The sequence below is a fragment of the Lygodium microphyllum genome, chromosome 6 (genome assembly GCF_053477565.2).
Source record: "Lygodium microphyllum isolate KBCC chromosome 6, Lygodium_microphyllum_v1.1.10, whole genome shotgun sequence".
NCBI lineage: Eukaryota > Viridiplantae > Streptophyta > Polypodiopsida > Schizaeales > Lygodiaceae > Lygodium > Lygodium microphyllum.
The window spans coordinates 22,590,148-22,606,427 of record NC_141140.1 but is presented as its reverse complement, the minus strand read 5'-3'; the positions used below and the strand labels follow the sequence as shown (position 1 = coordinate 22,606,427).

General features: G+C 40.7%; 1 protein-coding gene across 2 annotated transcripts in view; it reads left to right on the top strand.

The window, feature by feature from the left end:
* Nucleotides 1-16,280, top strand: part of LOC148034374 (protein REVEILLE 8-like) — a 61,611-nt gene that overhangs the window by 14,838 nt on the left and 30,493 nt on the right. For both annotated transcript variants that reach the window (XM_087679321.1, XM_087679320.1), the window contains exon 2: nucleotides 11-68. In XM_087679321.1, the coding sequence (XP_087535447.1) occupies nucleotides 11-68 (58 nt within the window). The remainder of the gene's footprint in view (nucleotides 1-10; nucleotides 69-16,280) is intronic.

Sequence of the window (16,280 nt, the reverse complement as noted above, 5' to 3'; positions counted from 1 at the left end):
ATATGTGCAGGTTTGATCGTGATTGGAAAAAGATTGAAGCTTTTGTTGGAACTAAAACTGTCATCCAGGTGCAGTCAGAAACTGGCCTTTAAATCCCTTCAGTGTGCATTTTCATAATCTTCAAGTATGGAAGTATGATTGGCATATGGATTAGATCATGGAAAATGTAGACAATTATGGAAATATGAAATTGGAGTAAGATTCTGACCTTGGGACTGAATTATGTGCATGTTTAAATAGTAAATCTTGTGTATATGTAATTAAATAAGAGTATTATCAGAAAACTGTTAACAAGCATGTTTGAAATGACCTATTCATATGTGTTTATCATATGTAGAAAGGTATGATACTTCAATCATACGAGTTGGAATGCAACTATGTGCATTATTATTCGGTAGTGGGCCTCTACAAATCTAGTTGGTAATTGTAGGTTGAATATCTTTTTTCCCTCAACAGGGAATACCTATCTCAGTACATGCTTGTGGGTACCTGCAATATCCCACGCATGTACCATCTCAAACTTGTCTGTGCCAGCTAAAGAAAGTGTGAAATCTTCCTAGGTGTAAATTTTGATCTGGTTTTCTCTAAAAGCTTGATAACAGGGGTTAAGAGATTTCCTATTTGCTGATGCGAAGCAGCCAGCTGGGGTTGCATTCGTCCTCATTTGAATCTTCGTGTCCTCCCTCCTAGTATAGCAAAAGATTTGAAGTAGAGTCTTTTAATAAAGGGGCCTTTCCTAACTCATTGTTCTAGATTCCAATGTCATCTTTGAAGGTGCTTCCTTTGGATGGTCCATCCCTCCATCTTACAAGTAGTTGGGTCAAGGTCCACTTATAGTCTCCTTTGTAGTGAGCTGCCACTCTCATTCTTTGTTGAGAGGGTCATGTGTATTGTCTTTCATCTAGGTCCTCTCTCATGGGTGTAATATCTTTCTCGAAAATGCGAAGGCCAGTCCAACCATTGCATTCATAGTACTCGTCCCGAAGTCCTCTAAGTCGTTCTACAAGAAAGGGCCACATCAACAAACTCAAATGGAGCATCTTAAAAACAAGTATTTGGCAATCATAAGAAAGAAGGATTCTCTCAAGACAAGGCTCAAGAAAGGGACTTCTAAAAGGCACAAATTCTAATCAAGTTAAGAAGGGCATCCTTATCGAATGCCTCAAAGCAACAAGAACTCTACATTGGGAAGGACCATTCACAAGTTAGTCACCTTTGGGGCTCACATCTAGAGTCACGATGCCAAGCACTTCGATGCCACATGTAACTCCTAGTCCCCTATACTTCTATCCTATGCCACCTACCTACCTCCCACCTCCTCCAACCATCCATCCATTTGCATCAGCTAAGTATGTGTATACGGATAAGACTCGTTTTAACAGGTCTAACTTTACCACTTGGTCTAATTTGATATGATATGTCTTGGATTTCAAGGCTTGTGGGAACTTGTTCATGGGTAGGAACCCTAGTTAGACCCTCGTAGGTTCTCAAATGAGGTAGTTCACTCTTGTAAGAGAAGAAATGGCATGGCTATAGTTTAGTTGATGAAAGGTCCGAGGCTCAAATTTCACTTCCAACTCCATTACTTTGATCTTACATGTAAGCATGGGCACATCTAGGTGACTACTATGCGGCTCGCAATTGTACCCGATGTATCAACTTTGACCATGAGCTCCAATAGGTCAAAATCACTGAGAGGGATGATTTGACTGCCAAGTTGGTTGAGTATCGATGATTGCTCACTGAATTCTCCACGACTAGCTTACTCAATTTAGATGATGATCAAGTCACTTCGTTTATGAACAACTGCCAAACAAATACTTCAATTTTATCTAGCAAATTATCTCATAGCCCTAGTTATTCACCTTCTATGAGTTTTAGTGCTAGCTACTATTGCGTTACGCTCTTTGTTCGATCAATTTCATAAGAAACCCCAATTTTCATGTTTAGAGGGACCTCGACTTCCAAGAAGGTGAAGTAAGGTAGTGGAGAGAACAATACCAAGACAAAGTTGGATAGTGAGGAGCAAAGTAACTCCCCTCCAATAATTAAATCAGTTGACAAAATGTTCCCAAAAAAAAAAGAGGTACTGCCAACATTGCCAAGTTGGCCATTTTGACAAGGAATATTGATCAAAGGCCAAGGGAAGTAGTCCACCTAAGGGCCAAGACTAGACCCTTTTCCCCACCTAGGGCCTGGAGAGCCTCAGGTGAGTGCACTTCAGCCCCACCTCCATAGTCGAGAGGGGGACATTCTCTACCCCTGTCAAGGTAGATCCATCACTCACATGGTAGTAGAGTTTGTTCCTACTACACATGAGGGGTTCTCTGATTGGTCCACCAATGCCACTACTCTGGGCTTCAGTCCTAAGGTACTTTTTGGGATACATAGTCTTGGCAGATTGTATTTGTATGGACTCTACAAAGGTTGAGACAATACATTCATGGCCACATTTGAGGAATGTACATGAGATTTGCAGTTTTGGGTTCTATTATTGGAAGTATGTACAAAATTTTGTAGAAATTGCATCTCAAGTGCATGCTTTGTAAAAGAAGGGTGTATCTTTTAAGTGGACAACATTGGAAATTTTAGTGTTTGAAAAGTTGAAAGAAAAGATAACTTTAGATTCTATGCACGTGTTGCGTGATCTAAGGAAGTCAAAAGGAGGGTGCAAAGGTGAAAATAGGCAAGAAGAAGAAGAAGAAGAGGAAGAAGAATGAAAAAGAGCTCTAAGGATCTAGAAGTTAAGATTCAAGAGAGAAACGAACAATAGTGAAAAAATCCAAAGACAAAAGCCCCAAAAGAGAGCCCAAGGAAGAGCCACAAAAGGAGACAAAATCCCCAACATCCCTTAGAAAGACTCCTAAGAGGACACAAACAAGTAGGTAGAGATTGGGAGATCTCCAAGGACCCTAACAAGAGATTTTCGAGCAAAGAATTATAAAATAAGACCTTATGTGTATATATCATGACTTTTATATAAGAAAAATCAATACAATCTCATTGATTTTATTATTTTATTATTGTTTTTTCCTCTCGAATATCCTTGTGGATTGTGAATTAAGTTATGAGAATCTTATATCTTTGTCGAATTTTTGAGGCATGTAAATAGCTTTTATACTCTCAAAGGTCCTTATGAATATTGCGAGTCAAGTAATGAGAATTTTATGTCTCTCATAATATAACAAGGAAATTTTCATGCAACTCAATACATTTATAAGTTGTGAGTTTAGTTAGGTAGAACTCCAAGTGTCTCAATCCAAGGTTCCAATCAATTGAAGGACTAAAAGAGCACATGAAAAATTGACAATACCGGGAGCCTTAGGCCTTCGAAAATTTTCCAATCCATTGTCGGTGAAGCTCATCACGTTTATAGTCTTTTTTGCTCTTCTTTAATCAATTTGTTATTAATCCTTAATTGGGATCTCATATGCATGGATGTAGATAAAATTTGAAGGGCTTCTCTTACATCTGTCAATGCCCATTTCTTGTTTATTGGCAAATACTTTTGATCCCCATTATCCAAATGGATAGTCATAGTAAATTGACTATTGCATTCCTTAAAGCCCAAAGGTGCCAATGCACCCTTTGTGTAATTTCATCTTCTATATTGGAAAGCTAGACGTAATGTTTGTCTTTGAATGCCATGTGATAACGTAATGAGGTCGAACATTTATTGAGAAACAAATCACGCTACCATGAAAGATTAATATGTTGGTGTTGCGTACTTTTCGAATGCATATGATTAGCTTTGCAATGGCGAGAGGCATGAGCACTTTGTGCTTAGGGATGGTTTTTTGATGATGCATGGATGGTTGTTTGTCACAAAGCAATTGAGGCCTAAAGTGATCACTGAGAGTCATGCTCTTGCTTATGCAAGGCATAGAGGGATCGATTCTATAGTTAGCGTAGTGGAGCATTTCTTTTATTGGCCTTCTATAGTTTGGATATGCTTATGAGAAATGCATTCTATGGGTTTTTGGCTGCAGTATTGGATTCTTTATGAGTCTGATGTTTTAGTTATGTCGACTGGAAATTTTTGTTGGAGATTAAAGGCCACGTGTGCTTAGCCGCTTACATTTACTTGTACTTACCGCCTACACACCTATACATTGTAGGTGGCGGCCGCCTATCATTGTCACTTTATTCTTTATTCTTTCTATGACAATCGAATAAGGGAAGGCAGGTCTTACATTGTGACTATTGGAGTTTATGCTCATTGGTCTCTCTCTCTTTGCTTCAACCTTCATTGCTTCCCTCTTGCTTTTGCTCATGCTTCCACTTCCACTCCACCTTTCAATTGGTATCAGAGCAGACATTTGAGGATCGTCATCAGTCTTTGGTTCAGCCCGAGAAGAGAGCTTCACTTTAAGCTTTCATGGCTGCCCCAACCCTTCACTCTCAAGGTATGTATTGACTTCCCTTTTCAACAAGGCTTGTTCCTGACATTTTTCCTAGCTTTGCTCAATTATCATTGAGGTGAGAAGCTACTAAAGAAAGGCCCAAATCAGCCAATGCATTTTGTAGCTTGTGCTCTTGCTCTTGGGTACTGCTCCTACTCTTTGGCATTGCTCCCGACATTGGAAGCTTGAACTTGAGCTCCGTTGGAAGAGTTCTTGCTTAGCCATTGTCTCATAGTTTGGTACAAGTCTTTTGTAATACCATGTGGACAGCATACATTGAGTTTCATAATGCTTATGTGATGCTTATGAGATGGTATTTTGATGCCCAGATATTGGTTTGATGCTTGGGCAATCCTCTTGGATTATTTAGAGCTCAAATAGTTTGACATTTGAAGTTTTCTTTACTGTAGCAAAGTTTAGACAGCAAGCATGCACTGTGGAGGCCTATGTATTACATGCCTATAAGTGCTCCAGGGATTCTACATGTATGTATTGATACTTGCCATTGATGCATATGCCAGGGCTCTGGATATGCTTATAGTGAGCTTTGAGCTTCGCATTTGAGCTCAGTTGAATGCATTTTGATAGTGGTTCATTGATCTAGTGATTCTTCACTTGTGGATTGAAGGCCTATTGTCGGTATGTACTCTCGAATGTATCGATTCATGTCTTTGGGCACCTTGATGCTATGTACTTGATGTATTGAGCTTTGTTGTGCTCTTGGGCATTCCGGATTTGCTTCTAGTGGGAGCTATTTGTACTTATATTGCAGAGCTTGGGTCAGTGGGAGACTTTTAATACTCTCTTGGTTTATGCATACAATGTTCATTGCAAAGATTCTTGATTGTGGGCTGATTTGCTTTTGAGCTTGGATATCTTATACCTATTATTGTTAGTGGGTTGTCAATGGTACATGCGTGATACGCATTGCTGTATGCATCTATATGACACCTTGGATATCTTGAGAGTCTTTGATACTTGGTGGTTTATTCTTTGCCTTGCACTACTAGTTGTATTAGATACCTCGATAGTTACCTGGATATTCCTAGCAGTGGGAGCTTACTCCTTTGGTCATTCATCTACATATGTACAGTCATTTATTGCAGTTTTATGGATATCCATACTCGAAATTGTTTTTAGCAGTTTCTTTGAGAGCAAATACTTTGCTTGAGCACTCCAATGTCAAAAATAACAGGTATGCGCTAATACCATGTCAAAATAAGCGACAATGTAGAGAGACAATAGGGTTGCGGGGAGTAATGTCATGAGGACATGTATTTTTGAAACCTCACTTAACATGTGGATTAATTTTTAATCACATGATTAAGTAAATGTTGCATATGTGAGGTGTAACTGGATTAGAGTAAATTTACGAGCACGGGACCTGAGAAAATCATGGGATGTCAAAGGCAAAAGTTGCTATAAGTTATGTTGCACAAGTACTTGGTGGTATCTGGTGTCAATTGTTAGCCTAGGTCATTCATTTGGCCATTAGTGTCAGTTGGTGACACTAGAGATATGGTGTTTAGTGGTACCTAATGTTGATCTAATGGTCAAAGATAGGGCAGAGAGACTCGGGAGTGGAAGATGCCTAGCCAATTTAATTATTGACTAGTCAGATTTTTTTTTTTGGCACTGAAATGGTTATTAGATTAATTTTTAGTAGTTAAAAACTGAAAATAAATATTCAATGATGGATAATGTTGGAAAAACCATTTGGGAAGGCTGCCACTTCGCAAACTTGCCCATACAGGTTAGTAAAAGGTTGATGAAGAGGAAAAATGAGATCATTCTTGCTGTAGAAAATGTGGGAGAGCTGTGAGCAACCATGGCCAGTCTATATTCAGCCATTGCAGCCAGCCACAAGTGAGTTTTGAGGAGGCAATTGTAGATTTGGATCCCCATAGCTGGGCGATTGCATCCAGGTACAAGGTGATAGCTGATTTGGATGTCTTGGCTGTAGCTGACATTATTTAATGCTATTGTGGCAGGGCAGCAGCTGCATTTTACTGATTTTCAGTCATTCTTCATGACAAAACTTTGAATTTTCTCTCTCATCTCCCAGCCACTTCACAGCCTTGCTCCAAAGTTCTCAGCATTTGGACCCTTGGAGATTGAGAAATTGCAAAATTCTCTTCTGTAAACCCTAATTTATAGTAGAAATTAGGGCTTAGCAACAACCTCCGGAAGCGTGCGAGAAATTGGAAGCTCCAAGACTTGGATTTTTTAGGGTTGAAGGTGAATTTCAGCTAAATTCAGGTGGAGGACTAGACAACCATTGAATTTGGGGCATTTCCATCGTCTATGAAGCGGGTGAAGGCCAATTAAATGCCCAAATCAAGGGGCAAAGCAGATTGAAGAGTCACTTTGGACAGCAAGGGGAGTTTGGATTGCGAAGGGGATCAAGAGAATCCCATTTTAAATCAACTTCTTCTTCAATAAAGCTAAAGAAATACCAAAAGGGGCGCCATTTTGGGGCCAATCGGGTGTGCATTGACCAAGATTAGTAGGTAAATTTGTATTTTCAGATTTGTGTTTATTGTTTGCTGCTGTAATTAAGTTGTAATCAGGGATTTACCACCCATCCATGGAAGGAAGGCTGGTTCCAAGTAACATAGAGTGTGTACGGCAAACACTGAGAGAGAAGAGAAACTCAGAAAGATAAGAAGAACACAGAGATGATGCATTGAATCATGCTATGAGAAGAAAACCTGACATTGGACCTGGCTGAGATGATGAAGATGGATCGCCAGACGTTCCGAATGCCCTATGTCCTCCATGATCGGAGAGGTGGCCAATCTCACGAATTGATCCGAATGTGGTACAAAATTGGTAGGAGGGGTGTAAACATCGCCGTACTTGTTGCAACAGTACTCCTCAAAGTCCTCCTCTGTCATGTTAGTGAAATTTGGTGAAGGTGGAGTGTCGTCCTCCTCACCAAGTCCATAATGCCGTCTTAGGGCCTCCAATAATGGAGAAGCCTGATAAGACATCATAGGAATTGGAGAAGAAGGTGTTTGGGACATTGTGATTCGGTTACGAGTCATATTGTGTGCCTCGCACAAAGACTAGCTCTCCACAATATCCACAGGATACTCTTTACAAGAGCACCGGCTCTGATACCATGTGAAGAAAACTGCTAGGGTTTGCACTAAGGACACACAGAGTGTACGACCACGACAGAAACACAAAGAGACAGATACAGACATAGATGGCAAAAAAACCCTAAACGCCAAACTCAAAAACTCAAACCCTAAACGCAAAACTCAAAACTCAAACACAACTCAAACACAACTCAAACACAAACAGAAGAAGGGAGAGAGAGAACACAACTCTGAAGTGAATGAGTGCTGTAAATGAATGTAAGAGTGTACAGTGTGCTCAAGGGTAGAGCAATGTCGGAGTGTGACATCCATCAGAGACATATCCCAAGTCTGTGACCACCAGTCGGAGTGTAGGGGTGCTGAATAGTGAATGGCAGCAGGCTGGCCACCAAACGCAGCGGTTTGGAGGCTAGAAACTGGTAAATGCAGCAATGTACCACCGATCGGAGGCTGAAAACTGTGCAGTCTGCTGTAAACAGCAGGCTGAAACAGTGTCTGATGTGGTTGGCAATGGTTGGATGATCACATTGTAGCAGATGATGACGTCGCCAGCAGCTGACATCAGCATGGATGAAAGCGCTAGCAGCATGAGCAAACACGGATGGAGTGGCAGCAGTCTTGAGGGCTGGACAGCCAAGTGGGAGAAGGTTGATGGTTGAAATCTGCACGTGGAGTGAGAAATCTGCACAGACGGAATGAGGTTGAATGCGGGGCAGCCTGTCTATTTATAGATGTGGAAGGGCGCCCCAAAAAGTAGGGTTTCCACTGAACTCTCTCGAACCGCTCCTCGTTTTAGGGTTTTGCTCTAAAAGAGCATTTTTTTGTGTGTTTTGGGGCTGTTTAAGAGGCTCATCAGCAAGTAATGCATGTTTTAGCTCAACACCACACACTGTTCGGAGCTGATTTCAGCATATTGACTGCTACTGCTGGTTTTTCCTGCTTTTTAAATCTTTCTCTCTCCTGTAGCCTACGTTTTTAGTCTTTCTCTCTCCTCACCTGCGTTTTTCTACTGGTTGCAACCTCTTACTACTGGTCGCATTCTCCTTTCACTAGCAGCTCACTTCCAGCCCTTCCACTGCCCTTCCACCCCTTGAGACGGACATTGCGGTTCGTGCTTCACTCTGCCCTCACACCCCTTGACGCGGAGATTGCGGTTCGTGGTTCATGGTGGCTGACCTCTTCCTTCTTTAGCAAGGCACATTGGTATCCATGGCTTCTTTATCAACAGATGACTAGACTACTGGGTGTCAAAAGATGACGTACTAGCGAGACAGTAGGGTTTGCGGGGAGGAACACGGAGTGAACTCGGCAAGCATGGAGAAGAGAAGAGAAGAGAGAAGAAACTCTGATGAATGGAATGATGAAGATCTAAATCATGGAGTGAATGTGATACAAGGGAACAAGGGTGCCGTAGCACAAGGAAGATAATGAAGATAGCCACGAACCATGAACCACAATGTCCTCTTGAAGGGGTGTGAGGGTAGTGGAGAGGTTGGAGAGAAGAGGTGACAGATTGAATGAATCAGCCTTGAGGAATGAATGAGAGAGTGGCCTATAAATAGGCATAGTCAGTCTAGGATGGCGCCCCTTTTTGGGGCTGCAAACCCTAAACGCAAATCCTAAATGCAAAATGCAGAAACGCAAAAATGCAAACTATGGGTGAAGGGTTTCTCAACACCCCTTCTCAGGCCCAAAAAGGGGAACAAGAGAAGAGTGAGGTGGAGATGCAATGCTACATGTTTAAGAATGCTCATGCAGTAGGTGCCACTTGGACAGTGTCCCTCGTGGGGAAATTGTTCACTTGCCCAAGTGCCCTAGTACAAAGATGATGAAAACATGCAATGCATAGGAGGAATGTCGAACTTTGTGTGGTGCCGAGAACCATAAGGATATTCCCGTGCTCGATCTCGGGAGGAGGCTCCATGTATCATGTGTATCTACAACTCCGAAGGAGTTAGTGTGTGTTGCTATGAATTCCCAAGGTGCTTGCCTCGAGAGTGTAAAAGGTGGTCTCTATGTTGGTGCAACTCCAAGAGAAAGGGTCGAACGGAGTGCTGAATTGGGAAATCCATTACCTTGGATAGTGGTCTAAGTTTCTCTCCAAGGGATGAAGGTATGGTGTGTAGATGAGCTGACTCCACTCCAACTAAAGAATTGCCTAGTAAAATCGGCTAAAGTTAGAGGCAAGGAAGAATGACAATTGTTTCTTTTCGTTTTTCGAACGCTCCTCCGATGTAGAGCAGAAGCCTTACGGCCCGATGCAAAAGATATGGAGTTCTGGAATTGGGGGATCCTGTACACTCTTGGGATTGCGCCCAAAAAAGCTAATCATAGGGTGGACAGGAAAAGGAAGGGACAATACGCGAAAGCCCTAAAGTCATAATTAGGATATGCCAAAATGTTCCTGCATCCGATTGCGAAAGAAGCCCTAGCACATAAAAATAAGGTGCGCAGATAAGGAGAGACAAAGAACTGCTAATACCTTGCCTCTAGATCACAGAGAGCACCTGCTTTGTTACAAAGACAGTGTACAGAGGAGGAAAAGCAATCTTAGAGACTTGTATACCCCACCTTAGAAGAAATGAATCTATGAAAGATTATAGCTATCTTCTTAACACATCTAATGATATTTGCTACCTATAGTAATAGTCTTACGAGTCATAAGAGCACAATACTAACATTTTATCCTACTTTTTATTTTCCTTTTGTCTATATGGCAAGACACCCAAAGTGGGTTGTAACAATGGATGTATCTGATTAGTTCTATAGGCCAATTTTGGCTTCACAAGGATGTGAATATGATCTTTCTTTCTCAACATAGACAGTGGAAGCACCCTCTAATCTCATAGTACACCTGGCCCCTACTTATGTAGTGCTCCTCAATCTTCGGTTCAAGCATGCTAAGCTGGTGATTTGACTCTCTAGGAGAAGAGAATTTTCTCCATAGTGGCTAATTTGATTGTTTGGAAAAGGGTCTTAGCCACAATAGGTGGTGCTGCCATCTCTGCTTTGACTATCTCATGTGGCACTAAGAACTTACTCTTGATGATTTTGGAGATCATCAACACTAGAGTCCTCTCCATTTGCTCCCATCCATCATAAACCTCCCCTCCATTTGGTAATGATTGCTCTACTATAGCTCTCCTATGGTAGAGGCTCAATTGCCAAGTAGGAGCTCCATAAAAGAGTTCTGGTGTAAGCAGTGTATCAAAGAGCTAGAGCTTTGTCTAAGGTTCTGTAAACGCCCCGAACAACGTAGTATGCTTAACAATTATGATATTCGCTTGTTTTCGAGATTTAATATAAAAGAGAATGAACACTTAAAGCTGAAAATGAAAATTACTCACAAAATTACAGCCATGAAAATGTAAAAGTAATTGAGACAAGATTGAGGGTTGAAGATGGGCAAAAACCCCCCCTCCCCCGAAGGAATGTATTTCTGCTCAACCCAAGTCCCTTAGGGAAGAGCTCAATTACAATCAACCTGAGAGTGAGGAGAAGTAATTCTCACTCTCACAAGATCATGCAAAGATGTACAAACACACATGCATTATCTATTATGCAATGATAAGAACTGATTTCTTTACAGTATGAGAGAAGAAAGAGGGGAAATCAGCCTTTCTCCATCGTTGATCAGCAGTACATGGATAGGGCTTGCTTCTTGTTGCTAAAATGGAAGAAAGAGCGCGAGAAGGAGGTGCTGTAATGAATTTACAGGCTTGTTGTCCTGTAAAACAGCAGTGATAGAAGAGGGAATATGGAGGAATTTGATAATGGAGAAGTGGGGGATGATGATGGGGATGGATGGGGCCAGTTTCTGGCTATCTGTGGGTGCTGTATATGAGTTTACAGCAAAGAAAAATGATGCTGAATGAAGAAAAACGAGCTCTTATTTATAGGAGAGAGAAGAGCTAGTACAAAAGAGGAAAGTGGAGTAGCACAAGACAAGTGTCCAGCCCCATGTCATGAGATGTGACAAATGGTGGGACTTTTGGAAACTTGTGTGACAAGTGTCTTGACACTTGTCTCTTCTCTATGGCCTTCCTTTTTGGGCTGAATACTGTCAAGAATAGAAACGACTAAATTTAGTAAGCACAGTCAGAGTACAGAATTTACTACTTTTAGAATGACATCCCTATTTTTTTAGGACTAGCATTTTTAGGCTAATTCGAGGCTCCTAAAATTTAGGGACCTCCTAAAATTTAGGGACCTCCCAATATGGGTGTCATATGAAAGCTTTTTCCGTGTACATCGCAAAAACGGTATCAGAATCTTTATGTGACTTTCCTATGTAAAGAAATGTGCATTTCAAGCTTTCATCCCACAGATGCACATTGTACAAGTATTTCATGATCATGCCATCTTGTTGATTGTAACTGTCTGTTTTGGCGGATCTAGCCCACACTTCAAGGCATCGATCATTTCTGTGTGCGAGTCTAACCCTGATATGCGTGAGTTTTGGTCACAGGCGCCCAATCACGCCATATAGGTGGAAGTGTGAACTATCTTTTCTCTAACCCACCGCGTGGGTCCACCATAACCTGTGACCACTCATCAGTGGCCAGCTCCAATGCACTTTTCTTTATATCTAATTAGTGCAAAGGAAACAAATTTAATAAATCATTATATAGACAAATTAATGAAAAAGGATACAAATTCTGTTTCTATAGAGTTGTGACAGTCCTCTAGCTTTTATTCAGCTGTCCTCAGCTGAAAAGCTTCTTGATATGGTTGAAGAATGTCTGGGTAATCCTTCATGAATTTTTCATCTACCCACTGTGCATCTGTGGTGGGTAGATTCTTGAATTTTAGTAAGAATTTTCGTGTCACAAGGCCACTTCTCGTGGTTCGATCCTTGTGAAACAAAATCTGTTCAGGTTTCAAGAGTTGCTCTGTTTCTTCAACTTCTGGGGGATCTTTAGAAATGGGTTCCTTTGGTTCTGGTCCTATGTAAGGTTTTAGCAAAACTTACATGAAAAGCATTGTGTATTTTTCAATGAGCAGGAAATTCAAGTCGATAAGAAACTTCATTTATTTTCTCAATCACTTTGAAGGGTCCAAAGTATTTACTGGAGAGCTTTGGAAAATATGAATTTTGACCGGAACCTTGTTTGAGCCTGCTTTTATCAAACTTTAGCAAGACATATTGACCTTTTTCAAAAGCCAAAGGTCTTATTTGTTTATCTGCTTGCTTCTTTTGTCGCTCTTGGGCAACTTTGATAGCGGCTCGAACTTGATGCATTGTTGTTTTTAAATCTTAAGCAAACTCATCAGCAGCAAAAATCTTATCTTTAGTGCGAATAATTGGAGGAGGAATCACTTTACGCTGTACTATTTCATTTGGAGCTTTCCCTGTAGATGCGTGCACTGTATTGTTGTAAGCAAACTCAAATAATGAAAGATATTTCTCCCATTGTGACTTATGTTTACTAACATAAGCTTTCAACATATCCAAAAGAGTGAGATTCATCACCTCTGTTTAGCCGTTAATTTGAGGATGAAAAGCTGAGGAGAACTTTAAAGTGGTTCCCAAATTCTTAAATAAAGCACACCAGAAGTTACTTGTGAATTTAGAGTCTGTATTTGAAATGATCTCAGAAGGCATACCATGTAATTTGAAGATATGTTGAATGAAAAGTCTTGCAGCTTATGCGGATTTCAATGTTTTATGACATGGAATAAAATGTGATTGCTTGCTGAATCGATCAATTATGACCCAAATCATATCATGACCTTGAGGTGTTCTTGGAATACCTAAGATGAAATCCATTGTGACAGATTCCCATGAATCTTTGGGCACTGGAAGAGGTTGCAACAATCCTGGAGTCTTCTGCCTATCATACTTGGATTTTTGGCATACTAGACAAGCCTCAATGAAGTTATGTGTATCTCTTCGTAATGTTGGCTAATAAAAGTAGCACTCAATTGCACTTAGAGTGGCTGCCCTCCCTCTATGCCCTGCATAAGGGGGTTCATGACTTTCTTTAAGCACCTTTTGTCGGACAGGAAGAGTGACACAAAGGTGATTGTTCATGAGAAGGTAACCGTCTTTGATGGAATAATCTGGATGAGAACCTCCTTGCCGTAAATTTGACCAAATTGCTGCAAAATCAGTATCTTCATCATAAATATTCTTCATCATTTGAAAATCTTCATGATGAGCCACTGTAATAGTTGCAATGCGAGGCACTCTAGAAAGTGCATCAGCAACTACATTTTGTTTCCCTGGAGTGTATATAATTTGAAAATGAAACATAGACAAGAAATTTTCCCATCTTGCATGTTTCTCTTGCAAATGCTTTTGAGTCTTGAAATACTTCAAGCTCTGATGATCAGTTTTAATAAGGAATTCATTGCCTAAAAGATAATGTTTCCATATCTTCAAAGCATGAACCACTGCTAAGAGCTCCTTTTCATAAATGTCATACCTTTTCTCCATATCATTTAGACGGCGGCTTTCAAAGGCTACGGCATGGCCTTCTTGATTTAGCACTACACCAATACAATCATTGCAAGCATCTGCTTCCACCACAAATCGTTTTACCAAATCTGGAATGATAAGAACAGGTCCAGAAGTAAGAGCTGTTTTCAGCCTTGTGAAGGCTGCCTTCTCTTTTTCCTTCCATTGGAAAGAGGTCTTCTTCTTTATAAGGTCATGAAGTGGAGAAGCCATATGTGCAAAATGCTTGATGAAGCAGCGGTAATAAGAGCATAAGCCAAGAAACGATCGCGCCTCATGTACATTATGAAGATGAGGCCATTCTTGGATTATCTTGATCTTTTCAGGATCCATCTGAATCCCTTCAGAAGAGATGACATGCCCAAGGTAATTTATTTTATGCATGAAAAATTCACTCTTTTTACCATTTACCAAGAGTTGATTTTGTTGAAGTAATTGTAGAATAATCTCCAAGTGCTGATGATGCTCCTCTTCATTCTTGCTAAAGACAAGAATATCATCAAAGAAAGTACCTACATATTGTCGATGCTCTCTAAAGATGCGCTCCATCATTCGATTAAAGGTGGCTGGTGCATTGGTTAATCCAAAAGGAACCACCAAGAATTCATAAAGACCGTATGAAGTGCGGAAAGCAGTTTTGTGTACATCTTTTTTATGATGGTCTGGCCTTTTTGGGGGAAGCTGATAAGGAAGATCTTCCGAAAAACAATCTTTATACTTTTCCAAGAGCTGAAGTCGCTCTTGGTTTTCAGCATTCATATTATCTTTTACATCAGTGACATAAAGCAAACAACATTGAACACAATCCTTAATTGCTCTAGAGACTTGCATATGGCTTACCATAGGTATGGTGTTTCCAGAAACTCTAGCTTGGATCTCGTACTTCTTGCCTTTGTTGGTGAGTTCTACCTTCTTTTTCTGAGAGAAGATGGTTGAATCTACTCTATGATTCCAGGGCATGCCAAGAATCACATCGCAGCCATCAAGGTCTTCGATACAGAAGGTATCTTCGTCAGTGTAGCCTTGAATTTGAAACTTGAGCTTGCCAATGTAGGGTGTCACAGTCTTCATTGTGTCACCTTCATCGGCATTTAAAGCTTGGCGAACTTCTGCCGGAGTGTCCATCTCTTCATTCTTTAATCCAAGCTCTTTAGCTAATTGCAAGGAAATGACATTTTCATTTGCCCCAAGATCTATCAAGAATAGTGCTTGCTTACCTTGCAATTGTCCCCAAGCTTTTAATAATTTGCGCATCTCTGGAGTGTGAGTTGTGTTTGCAACTACATCACTGATAGCATTGATTTTCACTGGCGACTTAGGCTTGTTGTCAGAAACCTTGCTTTGTCCTTTGTTTGGACATTGTTTCGCTATGTGGCCTGTTTGTCCACATTTAAAGCACTTCCCTTCTTTCATGAAGCGCTGCTTTTCTTCTTCGGAAAGTTGCTTTGCTTGTGGGTATAGATTGGAGCGAAATTGAGGAGCATTAGGAGGTGCATAGGGCTTCATCTTCTTTTGATTTGATGGCTGCTTTTGCCGCTATTTTTGTCCTTCATTTGGGGCTGAATACTCCTCATCATCAGCTACTCTCTTATCATTCTTTTGGAATGATTTGTTGCCATTGTGCTCCATTTTCCATGTCTCAGCAACGTCAATGAGTTCCCTGAGACCAGAACAATGATAATGATTAAGAGCAGTGCGAAGTTTAAAATGCAAACCTCCTTGAAACTTCCTAAGCTTTTTCGAACTGCTGATCTTTTTGAAATGTTGGACCTTCAAAAGTAGCTCCCAAAATCTCTTGGTATAGTCACCAAGTGACTCATTTTTCCTTTGCCAAAGCCGATCCCATTCCATTTTTACATCTCTTTTGAAATGAACAGGAAGAAATTGGCTTTGTATCATGCGAATAAAGGACCTCAAGCACTCAATGCAAGGGCTGAAAACAAACAATCTTATAATTGTAAGCACTACCAGTGTTGGGGTGAGGACCGAGCCAAAGCTCTGGTATCACTGTAAACGCCCCGGACAACGTAGTATGCTTAACAATTATGATATTCGCTTGTTTTCGAGATTTAATATAAAAGAGAATGAACACTTAAAGCTGAAAATGAAAATTACTCACAAAATTACAGCCATGAAAATGTAAAAGTAATCGAGACAAAATTGAGGGTTGAAGATGGGCAAACCCCCCCCCCCCCCTCCCCCCCCGAAGGAATGTATTTCTGCTCAACCCAGGTCCCTTAGGGAAGAGCTCAATTATAATCAACCTGAGAGTGAGGAGAAGTAATTCTCACTTTCACAAGATCATGCAAAGAT